General features: G+C 40.1%; 1 protein-coding gene across 10 annotated transcripts in view; it reads right to left on the bottom strand.

The window, feature by feature from the left end:
• CYRIB (CYFIP related Rac1 interactor B) overlaps positions 1 to 16,323 on the bottom strand; it is a 179,387-nt gene that overhangs the window by 70,102 nt on the left and 92,962 nt on the right. For 7 of the 10 annotated variants that reach the window (XM_059723750.1, XM_006264802.4, XM_059723756.1 and 4 more), the window contains 2 exons: positions 8,393 to 8,475; positions 2,804 to 2,925 (listed from right to left, as the gene is read on the bottom strand). In XM_059723750.1, the coding sequence (XP_059579733.1) occupies positions 2,804 to 2,925; positions 8,393 to 8,465 (195 nt within the window). In that variant the 5' untranslated portion in view covers positions 8,466 to 8,475. Of the gene's footprint in view, positions 1 to 2,803; positions 2,926 to 8,392; positions 8,476 to 9,518; positions 9,602 to 16,323 lie in introns of those variants that run through there. The other 3 variants (XM_059723755.1, XM_059723749.1, XM_019481766.2) reach the window with 2 other exon arrangements.

Genomic DNA, 16,323 nt, shown 5'->3' with positions numbered 1-16,323 from the left:
TCACTAGAGCAGAAGGCAAGAATTAATCCTCTTCTCAGATTCGCTAGGAGCTCCAAAGCCTAAAGAGCCTGGTGTTCAAGGTGAGGCTTTCAGAGCCCTGGTTCCACTGCAGGGAAGTGGAAAGCTTTCAGTCCCCAGTTCTGAGAGAGTCCATGCAACAGCTCTCCATTGCAGCTTTAAAACCAGGACAGCCCAGCAGGTGAGGGGGGCAAAAACCAATCGGCTGTCTGTTGAATTCTACCTGGGGCTCTCTGGATGAATCTCTTTGGATTCAAAAAATGAGCATTTTATGAGCATTTTGCAACAAAACAAAGCAATTTGTTTAAATCTGTGAACAGTTTCCATTCAATTAAAAATATTTGCATTGATGTGTATTGACATGGAATTTTAGGCCGAGGGCTATACAGTGAGGTTTGGGCAAAATTTTCTTTGGTACAGAAGAAGCTTTCTGTTTTGTTTTTTGTTTTTTTTTTTGTAATGGGGTAATTTAGTGAATTTTGGTATTTCGGATCCTTTGGGCTCCTCTCTCCGTTGTTTGATTTTTCTGTAGAATTTGTGTAATGACAACAGCAAGCCAATAACCTCTTGTTGAATATGATTACAGGAAGAAAGTGACTAGCACCTCAGACAGTTGGGATTTACTGGCAAAAGTAATTTAATATTTTTTGCAAAGTATATTGAACTTCATAGTAATTTCTTTTCACCCCAAATTTCTAGGAAATACTAGAACATAATACAAGCCAAGAGTCTTGATCTTTCTTTCCAAATGTAAGAAATTTTGGGCAAATTTAAATGGACATTCAGTAAAAATGTCTGTTACTCTTAACCTCTGCTACCCAACCAAGTGTAACAAACTTTACAGGATGCTGGAAGATCTTGGAACTTGACATTCTGAATCGCCAATCTATGGAATAGTCACCATGTAAAATATTTATCAGACCTTGGCATCAAGCCAACACGTTTTCTATTGTAGGAACTTTGAATTCCGCCACATTTCTTTCACATAAGACTATTTAATCTGCTCTTTAATTTATGTCTTTACTAGTTCCACCGCAATATTTGCTGAACGTTGCTGTTTCTATCTGGATGACTGTATAGTTCATTTCTTGTTCATTGTTTTTCTGCATGTCCCGCTGCACATTTTGGGGGAAAAGTCATTACTTCCGAATTTTTAACGTTCATTAAAAAAATCTTAGCTAATTTCTAACAGAAGTAAATAGATACAAATAGTTGTGTTACTGCTGAAAGGACTTGTCAGCAACCTGGAAGTTTTGCTCAGATCTGTCTCAAAGCCTTCAAAGTTTTATTTCTAGCCTGTTTTCACTGAAAAGAAATGGCAGCTGCTTTGGTTGGACGCACAAAGGAGGATCTTATAGTTTGTTTGGTTTTTTGGGGCTTTTTTTAAATACCACCAATAGCTATTCCATTTACCTAACAGGACTGAGCAATTTCCATAGACTTTTAGGGTGCCTATATACATGCTCCGTCCAACACATTCAGATTAGAAATCATCAGCACCTGCTGGAGTTTTCTAATTGGAACGCTCCAGCACGCTGCAGTGTCTCATGTATTCAGCATCCTAAATTTCAAAGTGGCGGTAGCGGCGCTTTAACTAAAGTTCACCAAATGAGCTTTAGTTAAAGCCCCCCCCTGCCGCCATTTTGAAACACAGGGCACTGAATACACAATACGCTTCGGCATTTTAGTTTAAGCAACTCCTGCCCCAATTAGAAGTCCTCCAACCCCCATCCCAGAGTATGTGTATAGGCAGCCTTAGTGCCCTGTAGCAAGGCTAGCTCTGGGGAAGGGCTGTCGCATCAGCACGGCTAAAGATGACAGCGAGTGTTCATATTCATGAGGCATGCGCTGTCCTCACAGAAATAAGCCGAGTTTGGACCTCTAAGAATTTGGAGGATGGACTGCTTGCTCTAGACCTTTTTAAATGGAAGTAACAGACATTTGGAACAAGCAACTGTAGAAGAATCTTCTGTGTTCCAAGACCTATTTCTGAAAGATAAAGGCAATTAAAAAGTGTCATGAGGGGTTTCTCTCCGAACGAGCATCGCATTTCATCAGTTAGCGAGATAACTCTGCCAGCTATGCAAACACAGCTGTGGGTCGGAAAATGAAACACTTCTTTCTGGTTCACACTTTAATACATGAAATTATGATTTTGCAATTTCTGCTTAGTACATAACCCATACCTAGGCTAACCAAAAAACCTAGTCCAATCTCCATAAACTGTGCTGGCTTACAGCAATAAACAATGCTAAAAGTCTATTTTAGCTGAGGCAGCAAATGAGGAGCACCTTTAGCTCTCATTAAAACCCAAGACCCAGGAGTGGGAATCCTGTTAAGATGATAACTTTAGAGGAAGCATCGTAGAATCATTGAAAATTAGTTGGAAAGAACCTCAGGAGGTCGCATCTAGTCCAATCACCTGCTCAAAGCAGGACCATCCCCAACTAGATCATCCCAGCCAGGGCTTTGTTGAGCCGGGCCTTAAAATCCTCCAAGGATGGAGAGTCCACCACCTCTCTAGGTAACCCATTCCATCCTTTTGTTTGTATGCAACATTTAATAAGAAAGCTACTAAATTATGTAACTTACTAAATGGAAACTTTTTTTTAACTATGATCCTACTCCGTTGTGTTTTAAAAGTATAACCATGTTAAGCTAACAAACAATTCTTCCAACAGAAACTAAACCAAGAAAAGAGAAGCTAAAATTCAACATGTGAGTGTATCCCAACAGCACAAAAACAGTTGTTTGTAGATCAGAAAAGTATCAAATCATGTTTTACCTCTCGTATTTCGTGCCCAGCTCCTCTGTAGGACTGTAAGTCTTCCAGGATTCCTTCGGCATCCTTTAATACTACATTCACCTGATTGTAAATTTCCTTTTCAGATTCAGTAGGCTGGGCATCTAAACAGTAGGAGAGTAAATTAAGTAATTTTTAACTGCCTGAGGTTTTGATACAGCCTGATCCACAGGACTGAAGTGGTATATAAAGATTATTTCATGTACTGCATAAAGCTATTATCTCTGAGGAACTTCAGAGAACAGAATCATTGTATGGGTTTGGAACCTTACTTGTATGAAACCGCTAAATAAGTTACTAAGCACCATTATCCTCAAGTTATTTCTTTTAAAGTTCATTGAAAAGTTCTCTTTAATTATATTTCTGTCATGCACATACTACAACTTATTCTCACTTTTAGAGTGCACTAGAAGCTCCATGGAGGAGCTGCAGGTGAGTTATGAAAAAAGACACTGATTGTAGGATAAACTAATAGCTTTATACGAGCTACTTATTTTTTTCAGCATTCAAACGTTCCATATATACCAGTAATTTTTATTTTAAGCTTTTGACAGTAGAAATTCTTTGTTCTCACCGTTGTACAGAATACATTCTCAGGATTAACTTTATTAAAAAGAAAAAAAATAAACATCAAGCAAAGGCTGAAAAAGCTTTAACATATATAGCTCAATAATGGATGCAATAATTTTACAAATGCATTAGCAGTCTTTCTGATATTTTAACTGTAACTGGCAATAAACATTCTCTCTTCAGAAAAATGACCTGTACTTTACATCATTCAAAAAAGCTACATTTACTTTAAAGAAATTATTTGTGAAAATATCTGCTTTCAGATATGCCACCAAGTCTGTGATCTAAGCAAGGATCTTTAAAACATTTTATTTCATAATTTATTTACTTTGGATGCGATTAGCTTGCTGGGTTTTTTAATGCTCTCTCACACAAAGGTTGCCTTTTTGGTATTTCTAGCTGAAGTGGGTCCCTAGCTAGAGTGGGTGGTGTGAAAGTTTAGCCTACTTAGGACAAGAAAAAAAGGAATCACTACTTCAAACTGCAACTTTCTAGTGACACTATTTTAGCTATTTAACTACGTTAATTAGGGAACAGGCATGCACTCCGAACTAACCAACCTAAAATCAGAGTACAAAAAACCCCAGGGCATAATATCAGCAAAAAATAAAATAGAAATCATGCTGTGTTTGGCTTGTTCTGGTCATACCTGATGAAGAATGTCTTATATTCAAAAGTTTGTCTAACTCTATCCCAACTATACAGGTGGTCCAATAAAAGATTTCCTAACATATCTTTGCCTCAAATAAAAATTAGCTAATTTTTAACAACCATTATTGTTGTTTACAACTAACGATTGGAGTCCATGTATTAGATGCAGTTACTATTTAAGAAACTGCTTACTATAAATTGACAAAAAAAAAAACAAAAAACAAAAAAAAAAACACCACATTCAAGACCAACTAGAATAAATGGTCTTGTCTCAATGACGTGCATATAACTTCCATTAACGTGGATGGATGCTGGGCATACCCAGGAAGTGGAACTCTTAATATTCAACATTTTGCAAAAACATAAAAAATAAAACAAAAAATCATTTTAAAGTATGGCTTGCAACAAGACAAAAAGCTACACATACACTGTTTATCTGGCTTTGAGATACTCAGTTGGGTTGAATGACAAATTGAACATCCATGTTAAATGCACAGAAACTGGTCATTATCATAAAGTACATCAATGTAGACCTTGCAACAGCATAACAGTTAATGTTTTGACAACCAGTAAGAAGTGTCTGAATGCAAGGAAGCTTGTGACTCCTTTTCTTTTTTAAAAAAAAGGAGCAAAAAAAGGACAACACTGATTAGGCATAGACTAAAAAGAAAATGTCCAGCAGTTCTGAAACTGTCACAGGAAAGTCACATGTATAATTTTGAAAGCTGCTGAAGACTGCTGTAAGAAATGAAGACAAAAAAAAAAATGGGAAAATAGCAGACAGATAAGCACTAGTTTACTAGTAGCAGTTCATGCAAAAACATGAAATGCTATAGTGCAGTACAGACTAATACGAAGTCCCACAGCATTCCAGAGTATTTGCATTGTTAATTAATGCAATCAAGACTTGCCACTTTACTACTTCTATTGAAAAGGTCTCTTGTCACCTTAACATTCTTTCATTATCCTTTCTTCATTTACCCTTCTGAACAAAAGGCATTTCTTTTAGACTGACAGAGTAGGAGAAGGTTTGTAAAAACGGTCAGTGTCAGTAATTCAACACAGCATGCTGAACTGACAGGTGACTGCAGTAAATTATGCTAGTCACTTCTGAAGCATCCTACTTGAACACTCAGTTGTGAAAAATCAACTCACTCAAAACTCACTGGGTCTCAGCTATCACTATGGACAACAGCCTCCTTGTTCTATTCATCTAAAACGTGTTTTAGTAATAAGCATTAAAAATAATGCTATCCATTATAGTTTCAGCTTAAAAATGCATGCAACAATTATTCCAAATTTAGAAACAAGTTAATACTGAACAAACATATGAGATTGTGGGTGTTTACGAAATTTTACTCGGGAGCACAAAATCCCCTTGGGGCAGATATATTACTATCTTATACATAATGCAGATTTGACATAAGTAGCTTCCCACTTCACCTTCCATCCCTACAAATTCGATCTGGTACGTACAATACATTTTCTTATTATAACTTTACTTTTATGGTTTCCCTTTTCTTTGCTTCAAATCATCATCTTGTCTTTAGACTTTTCTTTTGTTGCATGCTTCCTTCTTGCTTGGGCATCTGACAATTACAGAACTTTTTAAAAGGAATTATTTTGAATGAGAACGCACTAGACGCCTACCCTCGTGGCTCACTAAGCTTATTCTTGTGCAGCTTGCCCTCCTCTCCTTTTGCAAATGCAAACAGAGTCCCTTTACAGATAGCAAACTGATTCTCTATAGTCAAGTGCAGTATTCCTCCTTGGCCAAACAAAGTGTTGTGCAGTGCTAAACATACTGTATGTGATGATTCTGTTTAGGAGTGCTTTGTGCTTAGTGTTGCAAGTTGAATTTTCCAAAATGTTAAGAGTTGCAACCAAAGTTGTCTGGATTTTTTGTTTTTTGCTCTCTCCAAGGACACTGATTTGTTGAACAGTCATGCTAGCCATTTTGGAGGATTACATTGGGCTAAGAAGTGCAGTTTGAGTTTCCTCCATTACCATATTGCAGTTAGTGCTGCTATATAACTTCAAAAATCAGCACACCAAACTGTTTCTATTCCTTTTGGTTGTGTTATCAGTTTCAGTGCACATAAAGAAATACAAGGCAGCTATTTATTCTTAAATATATGGGGAGCATCAAGACAATGGCATGTGTAATACTATCAATATAGTTGCTGACAATATTCAAAGGAAAGTCAATAGCTCTGAAAGTCAGAACCTGACACTATCTGAAGGAAACTCAACAGCCCATCATATTATATTTTCTGGATGTTTTTTCATTGCAAATATTCTGACAAATCAGCTAAAAACTGCATAACTGAAGTCTAGCATCAAATAAAATTGTATCTTAAGAGTCATGGAAAGTGTAATTCAACAGAAATGAACACGGCATCTATATCCTCAGAACCTCATAAAAGTTAGTATGCACCCTACTGCATTCTCTCGTAACTGAGATTTAACAAATAACCTTATGAGGTCTTTGTGAAACAGACTTCAAGTATACAGATTAATGACCCAAAGCAGTATTTTAATAGCCTTGGGCCAAAACCACACTACATCTAACAAATTTGTTTTTAACAGTTTCCTCACTCGCCCACATAAACATGACACTAAGGTTATCAAAAGATCAAGTGCCAAGTCTTGAAGAATAAGATCTTGACTGTATCAAAGCCAAGATTCTGTCAGTGCAAGCCACCTGAAACAGAAGAAAGAAGCTTGGATACACAGTAGAGCAGCAGAAACAAACGCAAGCCAAAGTTGAAAACAAATGAGGCACAGTCTAAAATTCAGCCATAAGGTGAGCTGCTTCATTTCAGTGCGTAGTGTAAACCTTTCATGTCAGCAACCTACTAATTTATCCCCATGCCAGTGACCATCATTCATGCTAAAGAACATGCACATTGAAACAGAACTGATCATTCAAGTATAAAAAAATTAAGTATTTGACAAAATGCTACTAGAGAGAGAGAGAGAGAGAGAGAGAGAGAGAGAGAGAGTGTGTGTGTGTGTGTAAGTAAAACACAATACAAACTATAGCACTGTTACTCAAACATTTTGATATACAACAAACATTATCCTATGGTTAAGGCACAGTCATTCTAAAGAAAAAATATTTTTAATGTCACAGAATTAAAACAGCTACCTTTTATAAATAATTTGTTTACTATGTCAACATGTTAAGTAACAAAATATATTTGGGAAAGTTAATTATAAATTTCATCAATAAATGAAAGAAATTTAGAACTTATTTTACTATTTTAACGATGCAATTATAAAGTAGTCTTTCCCACATTAGAATCAATACAGCTAAACTGACCATTTTGCCAAAAAAAAGTGAAAAAATTGGAGGGGGGTGGGGGGAAGGAGAGAGAGAAAACAGTGCATTTTGGGTTCTCTGTATCAAATCGTTCTCACATTTTCCTTAGACACAAATTCATTATGTTTTACAAATATGGCAAAAACTACTTAGCTAGCATTATGCAATATCACAGCCAAAAGCAGAGTTAAACATGCATGCCAGCAGCCAGGGACACTTACCTGCCACGTGTCATGCAACATAAAACAAGCAAAAAGCCAAAGTACTCAAAAGGCATGTGAACCTTTCAGAACATTTGGGACCATCAAATCCTCTCCCCACTCCTGGAAAACAGAGTTCTGCATTTTTGAGAGCATGTAAGGATGGCGAGAAGTCAGGACAGGAGGGGTGAATTTTAGGAAAAATTTCCGTGCCCAGTCAAAAGGTTCACATATACCTTTAAACACGGTACTGTTCAAGAGCTATGAATGGCTTTTGTGAAGCAACTAGTGTGGAGTGCACCCCAATAACCGACTCAGTGAACACTGGCAGGGTCTGCAAGAGGAGATTAACAGTAAGGCTTAGTTCTTGCTTGAGGACCTGCAATCTGTATGCAAATTTTAGCAAGTCATTCTATAATGTAAACTGTCTGAAAGGATTATTTACCACTGTTTGTTTGCTTTTAAAAAAGGATCACTATATATGCAAGTCCATGGGCTTTGTAAGGCATGAAAGCCTCAAATTCAGGGACAACATAAATGGACAGAGGTTTTGTTTAAAATTTATTAAAAGCATATCAAATTCCTACAGGCAACATAGCATCAAAAGCCTTTATATCCCAATATATTACAGGTAATCTTGTCTTTTATGAAGTAGTCATTTATTTTTCTGTTAAAGACACATCCAGCAGTTCACTGAACCATTCATAGCTCGGTCATGCATAGCAGTTAGAAGGATGGCAAAGTGGAGACATACGTTTAGTACATGACAAATGCAGTCTACTGCAGGCAAAGAGAAAAAGATATATATAAAAATCATCTTCTCACTTTCAAAATCAAGGAAAAAATTTGGCCCCTGTTCAAGGTCTGTGCATGTCAAAACTTTAAGAAGGTTCCCCATGTTAAGGTACCTGTCGAGACAAGAATGAGAGAAAAGAGAATATCCCTTTATAAGAAGGAACAGCCCAAATACACTAAAATGAAGGTGCTGGTGGGGGAAAAAAACAAACAGTTCCATCAGGCATGAACCCATATCCTTCAGGCTCCCGCTATGCTGTGCGATGGTAGAGGCTGACCCCCACCTCCAAGATGAACAACTGGTGATCCTAGAGATGCAGTGTAGTTTTCCTGTAACAAGTGACAGACAGATGTCACCAACAACTTCGTAGCGTCTCCTTTGAAAAAGAGGCAGAGCTCCAAATGACAGCTTTGCAAGTGAATAATTCTGTCCCACTATGCCAGTAGCACCAGTGTCCTATGCAGCTGTTTCCCTCCAAGGCTAATGTATCTTACTTGAAACATGGCTATGATGTCAATGTTTATGCAGATTTGTATTTGGAGATGCAGTGCAATGAGGAAGAGAGCTTTATTTTTTTTTTTCCACAATTTTGTTAAAAAGTTTTAGAGAAAGATGTGCCTGGACATTATTCCCTATCTCATTCTCATCTGTATGTACAACCACCATGAGTATAGACAGGATGCCTGCTAATTAACAGGTGTGAACCTCAAATTCGCTTTTATTCATAACTTTATGATTCTGGTATAATACAAATATCACTTGTGCTGCAAATGAAAAGGTCAAGTAGGGATTTAATTGCTCACTTGTGCAGGGTAGTTGTAAGTTGAACAACCGCTAGGCACAGTTCACTAAGGCACACTGACAGAATTTTTCATTGTATGGCTACTTGATTTGCAGGCAGATGAAAGGACATCACTGACCACAGAGACCCAAAATGATTAAGCATATGAAAAAAAAAAAAATTTAAAAAGCTACATGGTAGCATGATGGTGGCTCGGTTATTATAGGGAAAAAAACCAAACAAACCATGCAACCTTTTTCAAATTGTCATTTTGAAACCAAGAGTGCCCCTTGTCTTCACTGTGGTGGTAGGTCTAAGCTATCCTAGTATTACCATTTTTGAATGCACCAACTGTGAAGGGCTGAAAGACTTACTTTCAAAATCCAAGAAAAAATGTGCTGCATTGTGGTCTATGTCCCTGGTTAGCACCTTAATGAGATTACCCATGCCAGCAAACCTAAAAATAAAAATGGCAAAATCATTTAGTTCCAATAATGGATTTTCTTTTGTAAGCAGAGGCCTGGCGTTCAGTTAGAGCTGGCTCCTTGAGGTTTCACAAGTGCAAGTTCACCAACATTAACTTTGTACCTGTGTTGTTCCACCTTTCCTTTGCAGAAAGTAGTAGCTTATGGGGGTGGAAAAAAGGGGAAAGATATACACATAAAAGCTAAGTTCCCTTCCTATGGAAAATACTTGTATCCAGTTACGAAAGCAGAACGAATAACTCTAGTATCAGGGCTGTTCAATGTTGATCCATGTGTTACTCTGTAGTAACTGCAGTGTTAAAAGGGCAAAATATCAGTTATGGGACAGTGGCAGTTGCATCAGACTTGCTTCTACCAGATTTCAGTCAGCCTCCAAAATCCACAATGAATGAATGCAATATTGGCTAGTAATTCAGTAGGAGTCATCTATGGCCAACAAACATTTTTTCCCCACCAAACTGGACATGAAATTGAAAAACCACATACAAGTTAACACCCTTCCCTCCACCTTCCCCTCCCCACCCCCAACCCAACAGGAATTAATCATGTTTAGAAATCTCTTCTTACACTTTTCTGCCACATCCTGACTAAAAGAAATGGAAAGTGGGAGAAAGATTGAAAGCATTAATTAGAATCATCTAGTTGAAACACAAATTGACATGACAAGGTTTCAAGCATCATCGGATTTTAGATGTTCAATGCTAAAGCAGGAATGCCAAAGTACTTCATGAAAAGGACTTATTTTTTCAACAAGTTTAGTTCTTCTGGACACCCAATTCGTACATCCCCAGTTTCAATTATGCTTCGGGAGAACCTGCAGAACAGCAACTAGCCATCATAAATTCATTGTGGTCATGGTACTGCCAAATGCAAAACACTTACTACTTACCCCATTTCAGTGGCTTCAATAAATTGAAAGGATCTAATGTAGATGTTAAGCTCTTGAAGAAGGGGAGGGGAGGGGGAGTGCGAGTTAAATGGATATAGATCAATAGTCTAACTTCCGGACTCAAGGGGAACAATCCAAGAATCAAAATTTGATACCAGATTAGCATACAATATCTGAAATGGTTAATACATGGTGTATGACAGCTGCAAGTCAGGGTTTTTGAGAAACCTTAAGTTTTCACTCATTCCAACAATGGTTATTTGGAGAGAATAAGCATAAAACCATGCACTTACTGGATATTGTTACTTGAGGATGCAAGACTGAAGCAGTGAGTTAAGCACTGCATGCAAATGTTTAATCCAATGCTATCAACTGTGCAACCTCCAAATGAAAGCCAGAATTAGAGCAATTTAAGAAGAGGACAACTGAAAGGCACTAGAACTCAAGGCCACCTACTCCTGCCAACAAGATTAGATTATTTCCTGAATTGACTGCATGATCTGAGAACAGCCAGGAAAAGGCACAACCCATCAAAAAAATTATCCCTACACTTTTAGTTGTGTATCTCATTTCAAAGGTGCATCTCAAGCCGGTCCAGAGACTTGATACTCCCCCTCTATGCGACTTTGGTCAGACCGCATTTGGAGTACTGTGTCCAGTACTGGGTGCTGCACTTCAAAAGGGATGTGGCCAGCCTGGAGAGGGTTCAGAGGAGGGCCACCCGCTTGGTGAGAGGGCAGCAGGACAGGCCCTACGAGGAGAGGCTGAGGGACCTCAACCTGTTCACCCTCAGCAAGAGGAGGCTGAGGGGGGACCTGGTGGTTGCCTACAAATTCATCAGGGGAGATCAACAGCAAATAGGCAGAGCCCTTTTCTCCCCAGCACCACCTGGGGTGACAAGGAACAATGGTAATAAGCTGATGGAGAACAGGTTTAGGTTAGAGATCAGAAGGCAATATTTTACAGTTAGGGTGGCCAAAATCTGGAACCAACTTCCCAGGGAAGTCGTCCTCACCCCTACCTAGGGCAAATTCAAGAGGAGGTTGGATGATCACCTGTCTGGAGTCTTGTGAACCCAGCATTCATTCCTGCCTGTGGCAGGGGGTCAGGCTAGATGATCTGTTCAGGTCCCTCTTGACCCTAGCTACTATAAAACTATACGGCTGGGGGAGAGGAGGGGCATTAAAGATAAAGCCCAGAGGCAGAATCCAGTCCAGAGAGAGCCCCATCACCTGGCCTGCTAGAGCCACCCATGGGTCTTAAATTAGACCCGCAATCAGACCGGCCCTGTGCACTGCATGCAAGCAGATTCAGAATGTGCTTTGCAGCATGCAACACACAAGGCTGGCAGAGGGCACTCGTAGCACCTACACCAGCCCATCCCTTATGCACTGGATCCGGGTTGCAGGGCCAATCTGGCCCACAGACTTCCCCCATGCTACTTATCCAGACCAGTAGGCCAGCTGAGTGTGACATCCCTGTTTAAAGGGTTTTGGACTAATTTTTTTTAAAAGTTCTGTATTGGCAGATTTTTCCATTATGCTCACCACTACAGCATCTGGGATGAACATGTGATGCAAGGGAGCAGAACTAGTATAACTACTTATTTCACGAGCATAATTTTGAAGGCTTTCTTCATTGAAGAAGTGTTCAGATGCTAAACTGATAAGCAACTGGGGGCTTGGAGGAACCAAAGAAACAAATTCGTTTGCAAAGCTTCACCTGGGCAACCAAGGCAGAGTGAGACTTGCTGAATGCCACACAGGAAGTCTGCAACACTCAGAGGTCCAAGGCATGAGTCCAATAAATTAACTGACAAACCAAATCCTCCTCAAGTGCTAAAATTATACATAGTGGTATTATGCAATCTGCCTGGAGACGCTTTAAAAATTTTAAGCATATGTGATCCCCAATTACTACTTGTGTGTATCGTTTGATTCACTGAAACCTCCCACCAATTTTTTCAATGCTAAAAATAAGCCTTTATGCATTTTTACTTTGACAAGGCTTGCTTTGGTCCAGCAGGATAATTATCATCTGTCAGATATCTCTTGGTTCAAAATGCCTCCATACAACAAAATTTTGTCCTACAGGAATCTGACTCCAGTTTCTTTTCTAAGAACTTTAACAAATATATCATTGCCATGCTTCACTGAAGCCCTACTATTAAACACCACAGAATACATACTAGTTTTAGAAATCAAGATGAGATTACTTGGAGGTAAAAACTTCCTTGTGAATTTCTTCCAGAGTCACACAAAGGATTCATTCATCTCCCCATTTTTTTATTATTATTATTACTCTACCCAACTATGACCAGAGGGCAAGCACTGCACAAACACAATGATTCTTGCATTTTTCATTTTGTACCAGTTCAAATATGGAGGTGTCCAAGAACATCACTAAAATGAAGTTTGAGCACAATTAGCAGTAAATAGTATTACTAGGGAACGTCCTCAAATACAGGGGAGCCAAAGATGCATCATGGAAGCCTATTTCTTTGGTCTTCAGTGCTGTCTGTGGGTCTTAGACTGGCCTCACGCACTGCAGACAGCACATGCTGGCCCCAGCTCTGTATGCTGCATGAAGCGTATAGAGCCAGTCTGTGTGCCCTGCATGTGGAACAAGGGGCTGGAGGCAGACCCCCTGCAGGGTGAGTCCATGCAGCATGCACAGACTGGCCCTGTGAGCTGGACTGTCCCAACCCACAAGCCAGGATGAATTCAACGAGCTTGCTCTGATGATGTGTATGTATAAAACAAACCGAGATGCTTGTCGGGGGTGGGGGGGGAGCTGTGTCTGTGTCCATGTAGCTAGTTGGTCCACAGACTGTGCCAGTGCATGGGATTGTTGTGTCCAAAGTGCAGGACTTCGCACTTGTCCTTGTTGAACCTCATGACATTTCTTTTGGTCCAATCCTCCAATTTGATCAAAGCTTCTCTGAACCCTAGCTCTACCCTCCAGCTTATCTATTACTCCCCCCAGCTTGGTGTCAATCTGCAGACTTACTGTCAGCACGCTCCATTCCATCTTCCAGGTTGTAGATGATGATACTGAACAAAACTGGCCCCAGGACCAACCCCTGGTGCACTCCACTTGATACCCATTGCCATCTAGACATTGAACCACTGATACCTACCTTCTGAGCCCAACCATCCAGCCAGATTTCTATCAATCTTCAACCTTACAGTCCATTCATCCAACCCATAACTCCTTAATTTGCTTGCAAAAATATTGTGGGGAAACCGTATCAAAAGCCTTGCTAAAAATCAAGGTTCATCACATCCACTGCTTTCTCCACAGAGCCAGTTATCTCATCATGGAAGGCAATCAGGTTGGTCAGGAATGACTTGCCCTTGGTAAAGCCATGGTTTCTAATCACCTTCTCCAAGTGCTTAGAAATGGATTCCTTGGAGACCTTCCCTAGGATTATTCCAGGCACTGAAGTGAAGCCGACTAGTCTGTAGTTTCATTATTTTATTATTGGAACAATAAAAGCTGAAGGGTCTACAGCAGTGGTCTCCAACATTTTTAAGCAGGAGATCACCTCTGGCATTTAAAAGCAACTCAAGATCTACTGTGCGCTGCCACCCCCCTATCCCACCAAGCAGGTAAGTCTGTGGAGAGGGAAGCAGATAAAGGCAGAGGGCACCCTCGGGCCAGTCACCGGGGCGATGCCTCCCCAGCAGGTAAGTCTCACTCGGCTGGGGCCCCACTCAACTTACCCCTGCTCCTGCCTCCGTGGCACTGTCCCCCACTGTGCGGGCCTTGATCTAGCCCCCTTCCCTTTCCTCCCCCATGGACCGACTTGCTGGGCTGGAGCGCACACATGCATGTACGTGAGCATTCAGCCCCCCACCCCAGCCTTGAATCAACTCCAAGATTCATAGATGTTAGGGTTGGGACTTCAACAGATCATCGAGTCCGACCCCCTGCATAGGCAGGAAAGAGTGCTGGGTTCAGAAGACCCCAGCCAGATGCCTATCTAACCTCCTCTTGAAGGCCCCCAGGGTAGGGGAGAGCACCACCTCCCTCAGGAGCCCATTCCAGATTTTGGCCACTAACTGTGAAGAAGTTCTTCCTAATGTCCAGTCTAAATCTGCTCTCTGCTAGCTTATGGCCATTATTTCTTGTGACCCCCCAGGGGCGCCTTGGTGAGTAGGAGCCTCACCAATTCCCTTCTGTGCCCCCAAGATGAATTTATAGGCAGCCACAAGGTCGCCTCTCAACCTTCTCTTGTGGAGGCTGAAGAGGTCCAGGTGCCCTAGTCTCTCCTCATCAGGCTTGGCTTGCAAGCCCTTAACCATACAAGTGGCCCCTCTGTGGACCCTCTCCAGGTTATCCACATCCCTCTTGAAGTGCGGCACCCAAAACTGCACGCAGTACTCCAACTGCGGTCTGACCAGTGCCCAATAGAGGGGAAGTATCACCTCCTTGGTTCTGTTTGTCACGCATCTGCTGATGCACGATAAAGTGCAGTTAGCTTTGTTGATGACTTGGTCACACTGACCACTCATGTTCATCTTGGAGTCCACTAGGACTCCGAGATCCCTTTCTGCTTCCGTGCTACCGAAGTTACAGCTTACCAAGTCATTAAAGAAAGCTAGTATTCAACAAAAAAATAAATCCACTATTTCTCTATACATTTCAAAAGAAGGAGCTCTATAGAAAAAGACATGATAAAACCAGAGAGGAAAAAATGCTACTACTAATCTGTCCAAAAAAACCCTGATTGTCCCTACGAAGTTGTCTGCAATTGCCCACAGCACCAACAGTGTTTCAGCACAATGATCAAACCACATGGAACAGGTTGTGGGAAATTGAAGGACTCGTCAAGAACGCAATTTCAGACTTGACCTACTTTCACAAAATAAGACATACGGAATGCCACATTTGATTACAATGATTTGGCCCATTACAGCCTTATGGGCCTTATGTGATGGTGAGTGCACTGTCATGATCAGACAAGCAGAAAGAAAAGGCATATTTTCAAAACAAGACTTGCACGCATGCCCTTCATGCTGAAAACATCCCTGACAGTTTTCAGCTTTTTACTGATTCCAGAAGAAATCTAATGCAAGTACATGATGTAAACAAATTCCCAAGCACCAGAGAATGTTTCCCCGAGGAGAACTGTACATTAATAAGTACTTTGTTCCCAGCTGGTGAACAGAAAATATTTCTATAGTATTTCTGTAAGAAAATGGCAAGAATAAAAGAATGGTTATGTCTAAATGTTGTGAGGCAGGAAAATGCCATACTTTTTAGATTAAGAAGCTACAAAAAGGTCTCAACAACAGCTACATAAATGAATACCAAAAGACATTTGCAATCACTGAGGCCATTTGTTTAAATAATTTATTTGATCTTTGTAGAGGTTAACACACACCGAAATATTTTTCTCATGTCTTATCATTTAGTACTTAGCTGACCACATTTATTCCAGTTATGCTTAAGATCAAATGGAATATTCAACATTTGAGGTCTTGTGCTTAATTACAAGGCACTACCTAAATTCTAGGTTTTGTATATTAGGTCTTCATCCTCTAACCCACAGAAAAGCAAAAATAGAGCAAAAATATTTTTTTTTAGTGGGAAACTGGATAGTAGGGAAGTTTTTTAATTAGACAGGCATTTGTAACAGAGTGCTTCAGTATGATCTCTGGTTAAATGGTATCAAATACCTAATAAGTTACCTGTATTAAAAGACAGATCTAGAGGGAGTACAGACACGGAGGGGAGCCCAGGTGTGGCAAGGAGGGAGAAAGTGGAAGAGAGGGAAGACACGGACCACAGTTTAGCAAC

Source organism: Alligator mississippiensis, chromosome 3, assembly GCF_030867095.1.
Source record: "Alligator mississippiensis isolate rAllMis1 chromosome 3, rAllMis1, whole genome shotgun sequence".
In the NCBI taxonomy this organism is placed as follows: Eukaryota; Metazoa; Chordata; order Crocodylia; family Alligatoridae; genus Alligator; species Alligator mississippiensis.
The sequence above is the reverse complement of the archived record's forward strand: the minus strand, read 5'-3'. Positions and strand labels throughout refer to the sequence as shown.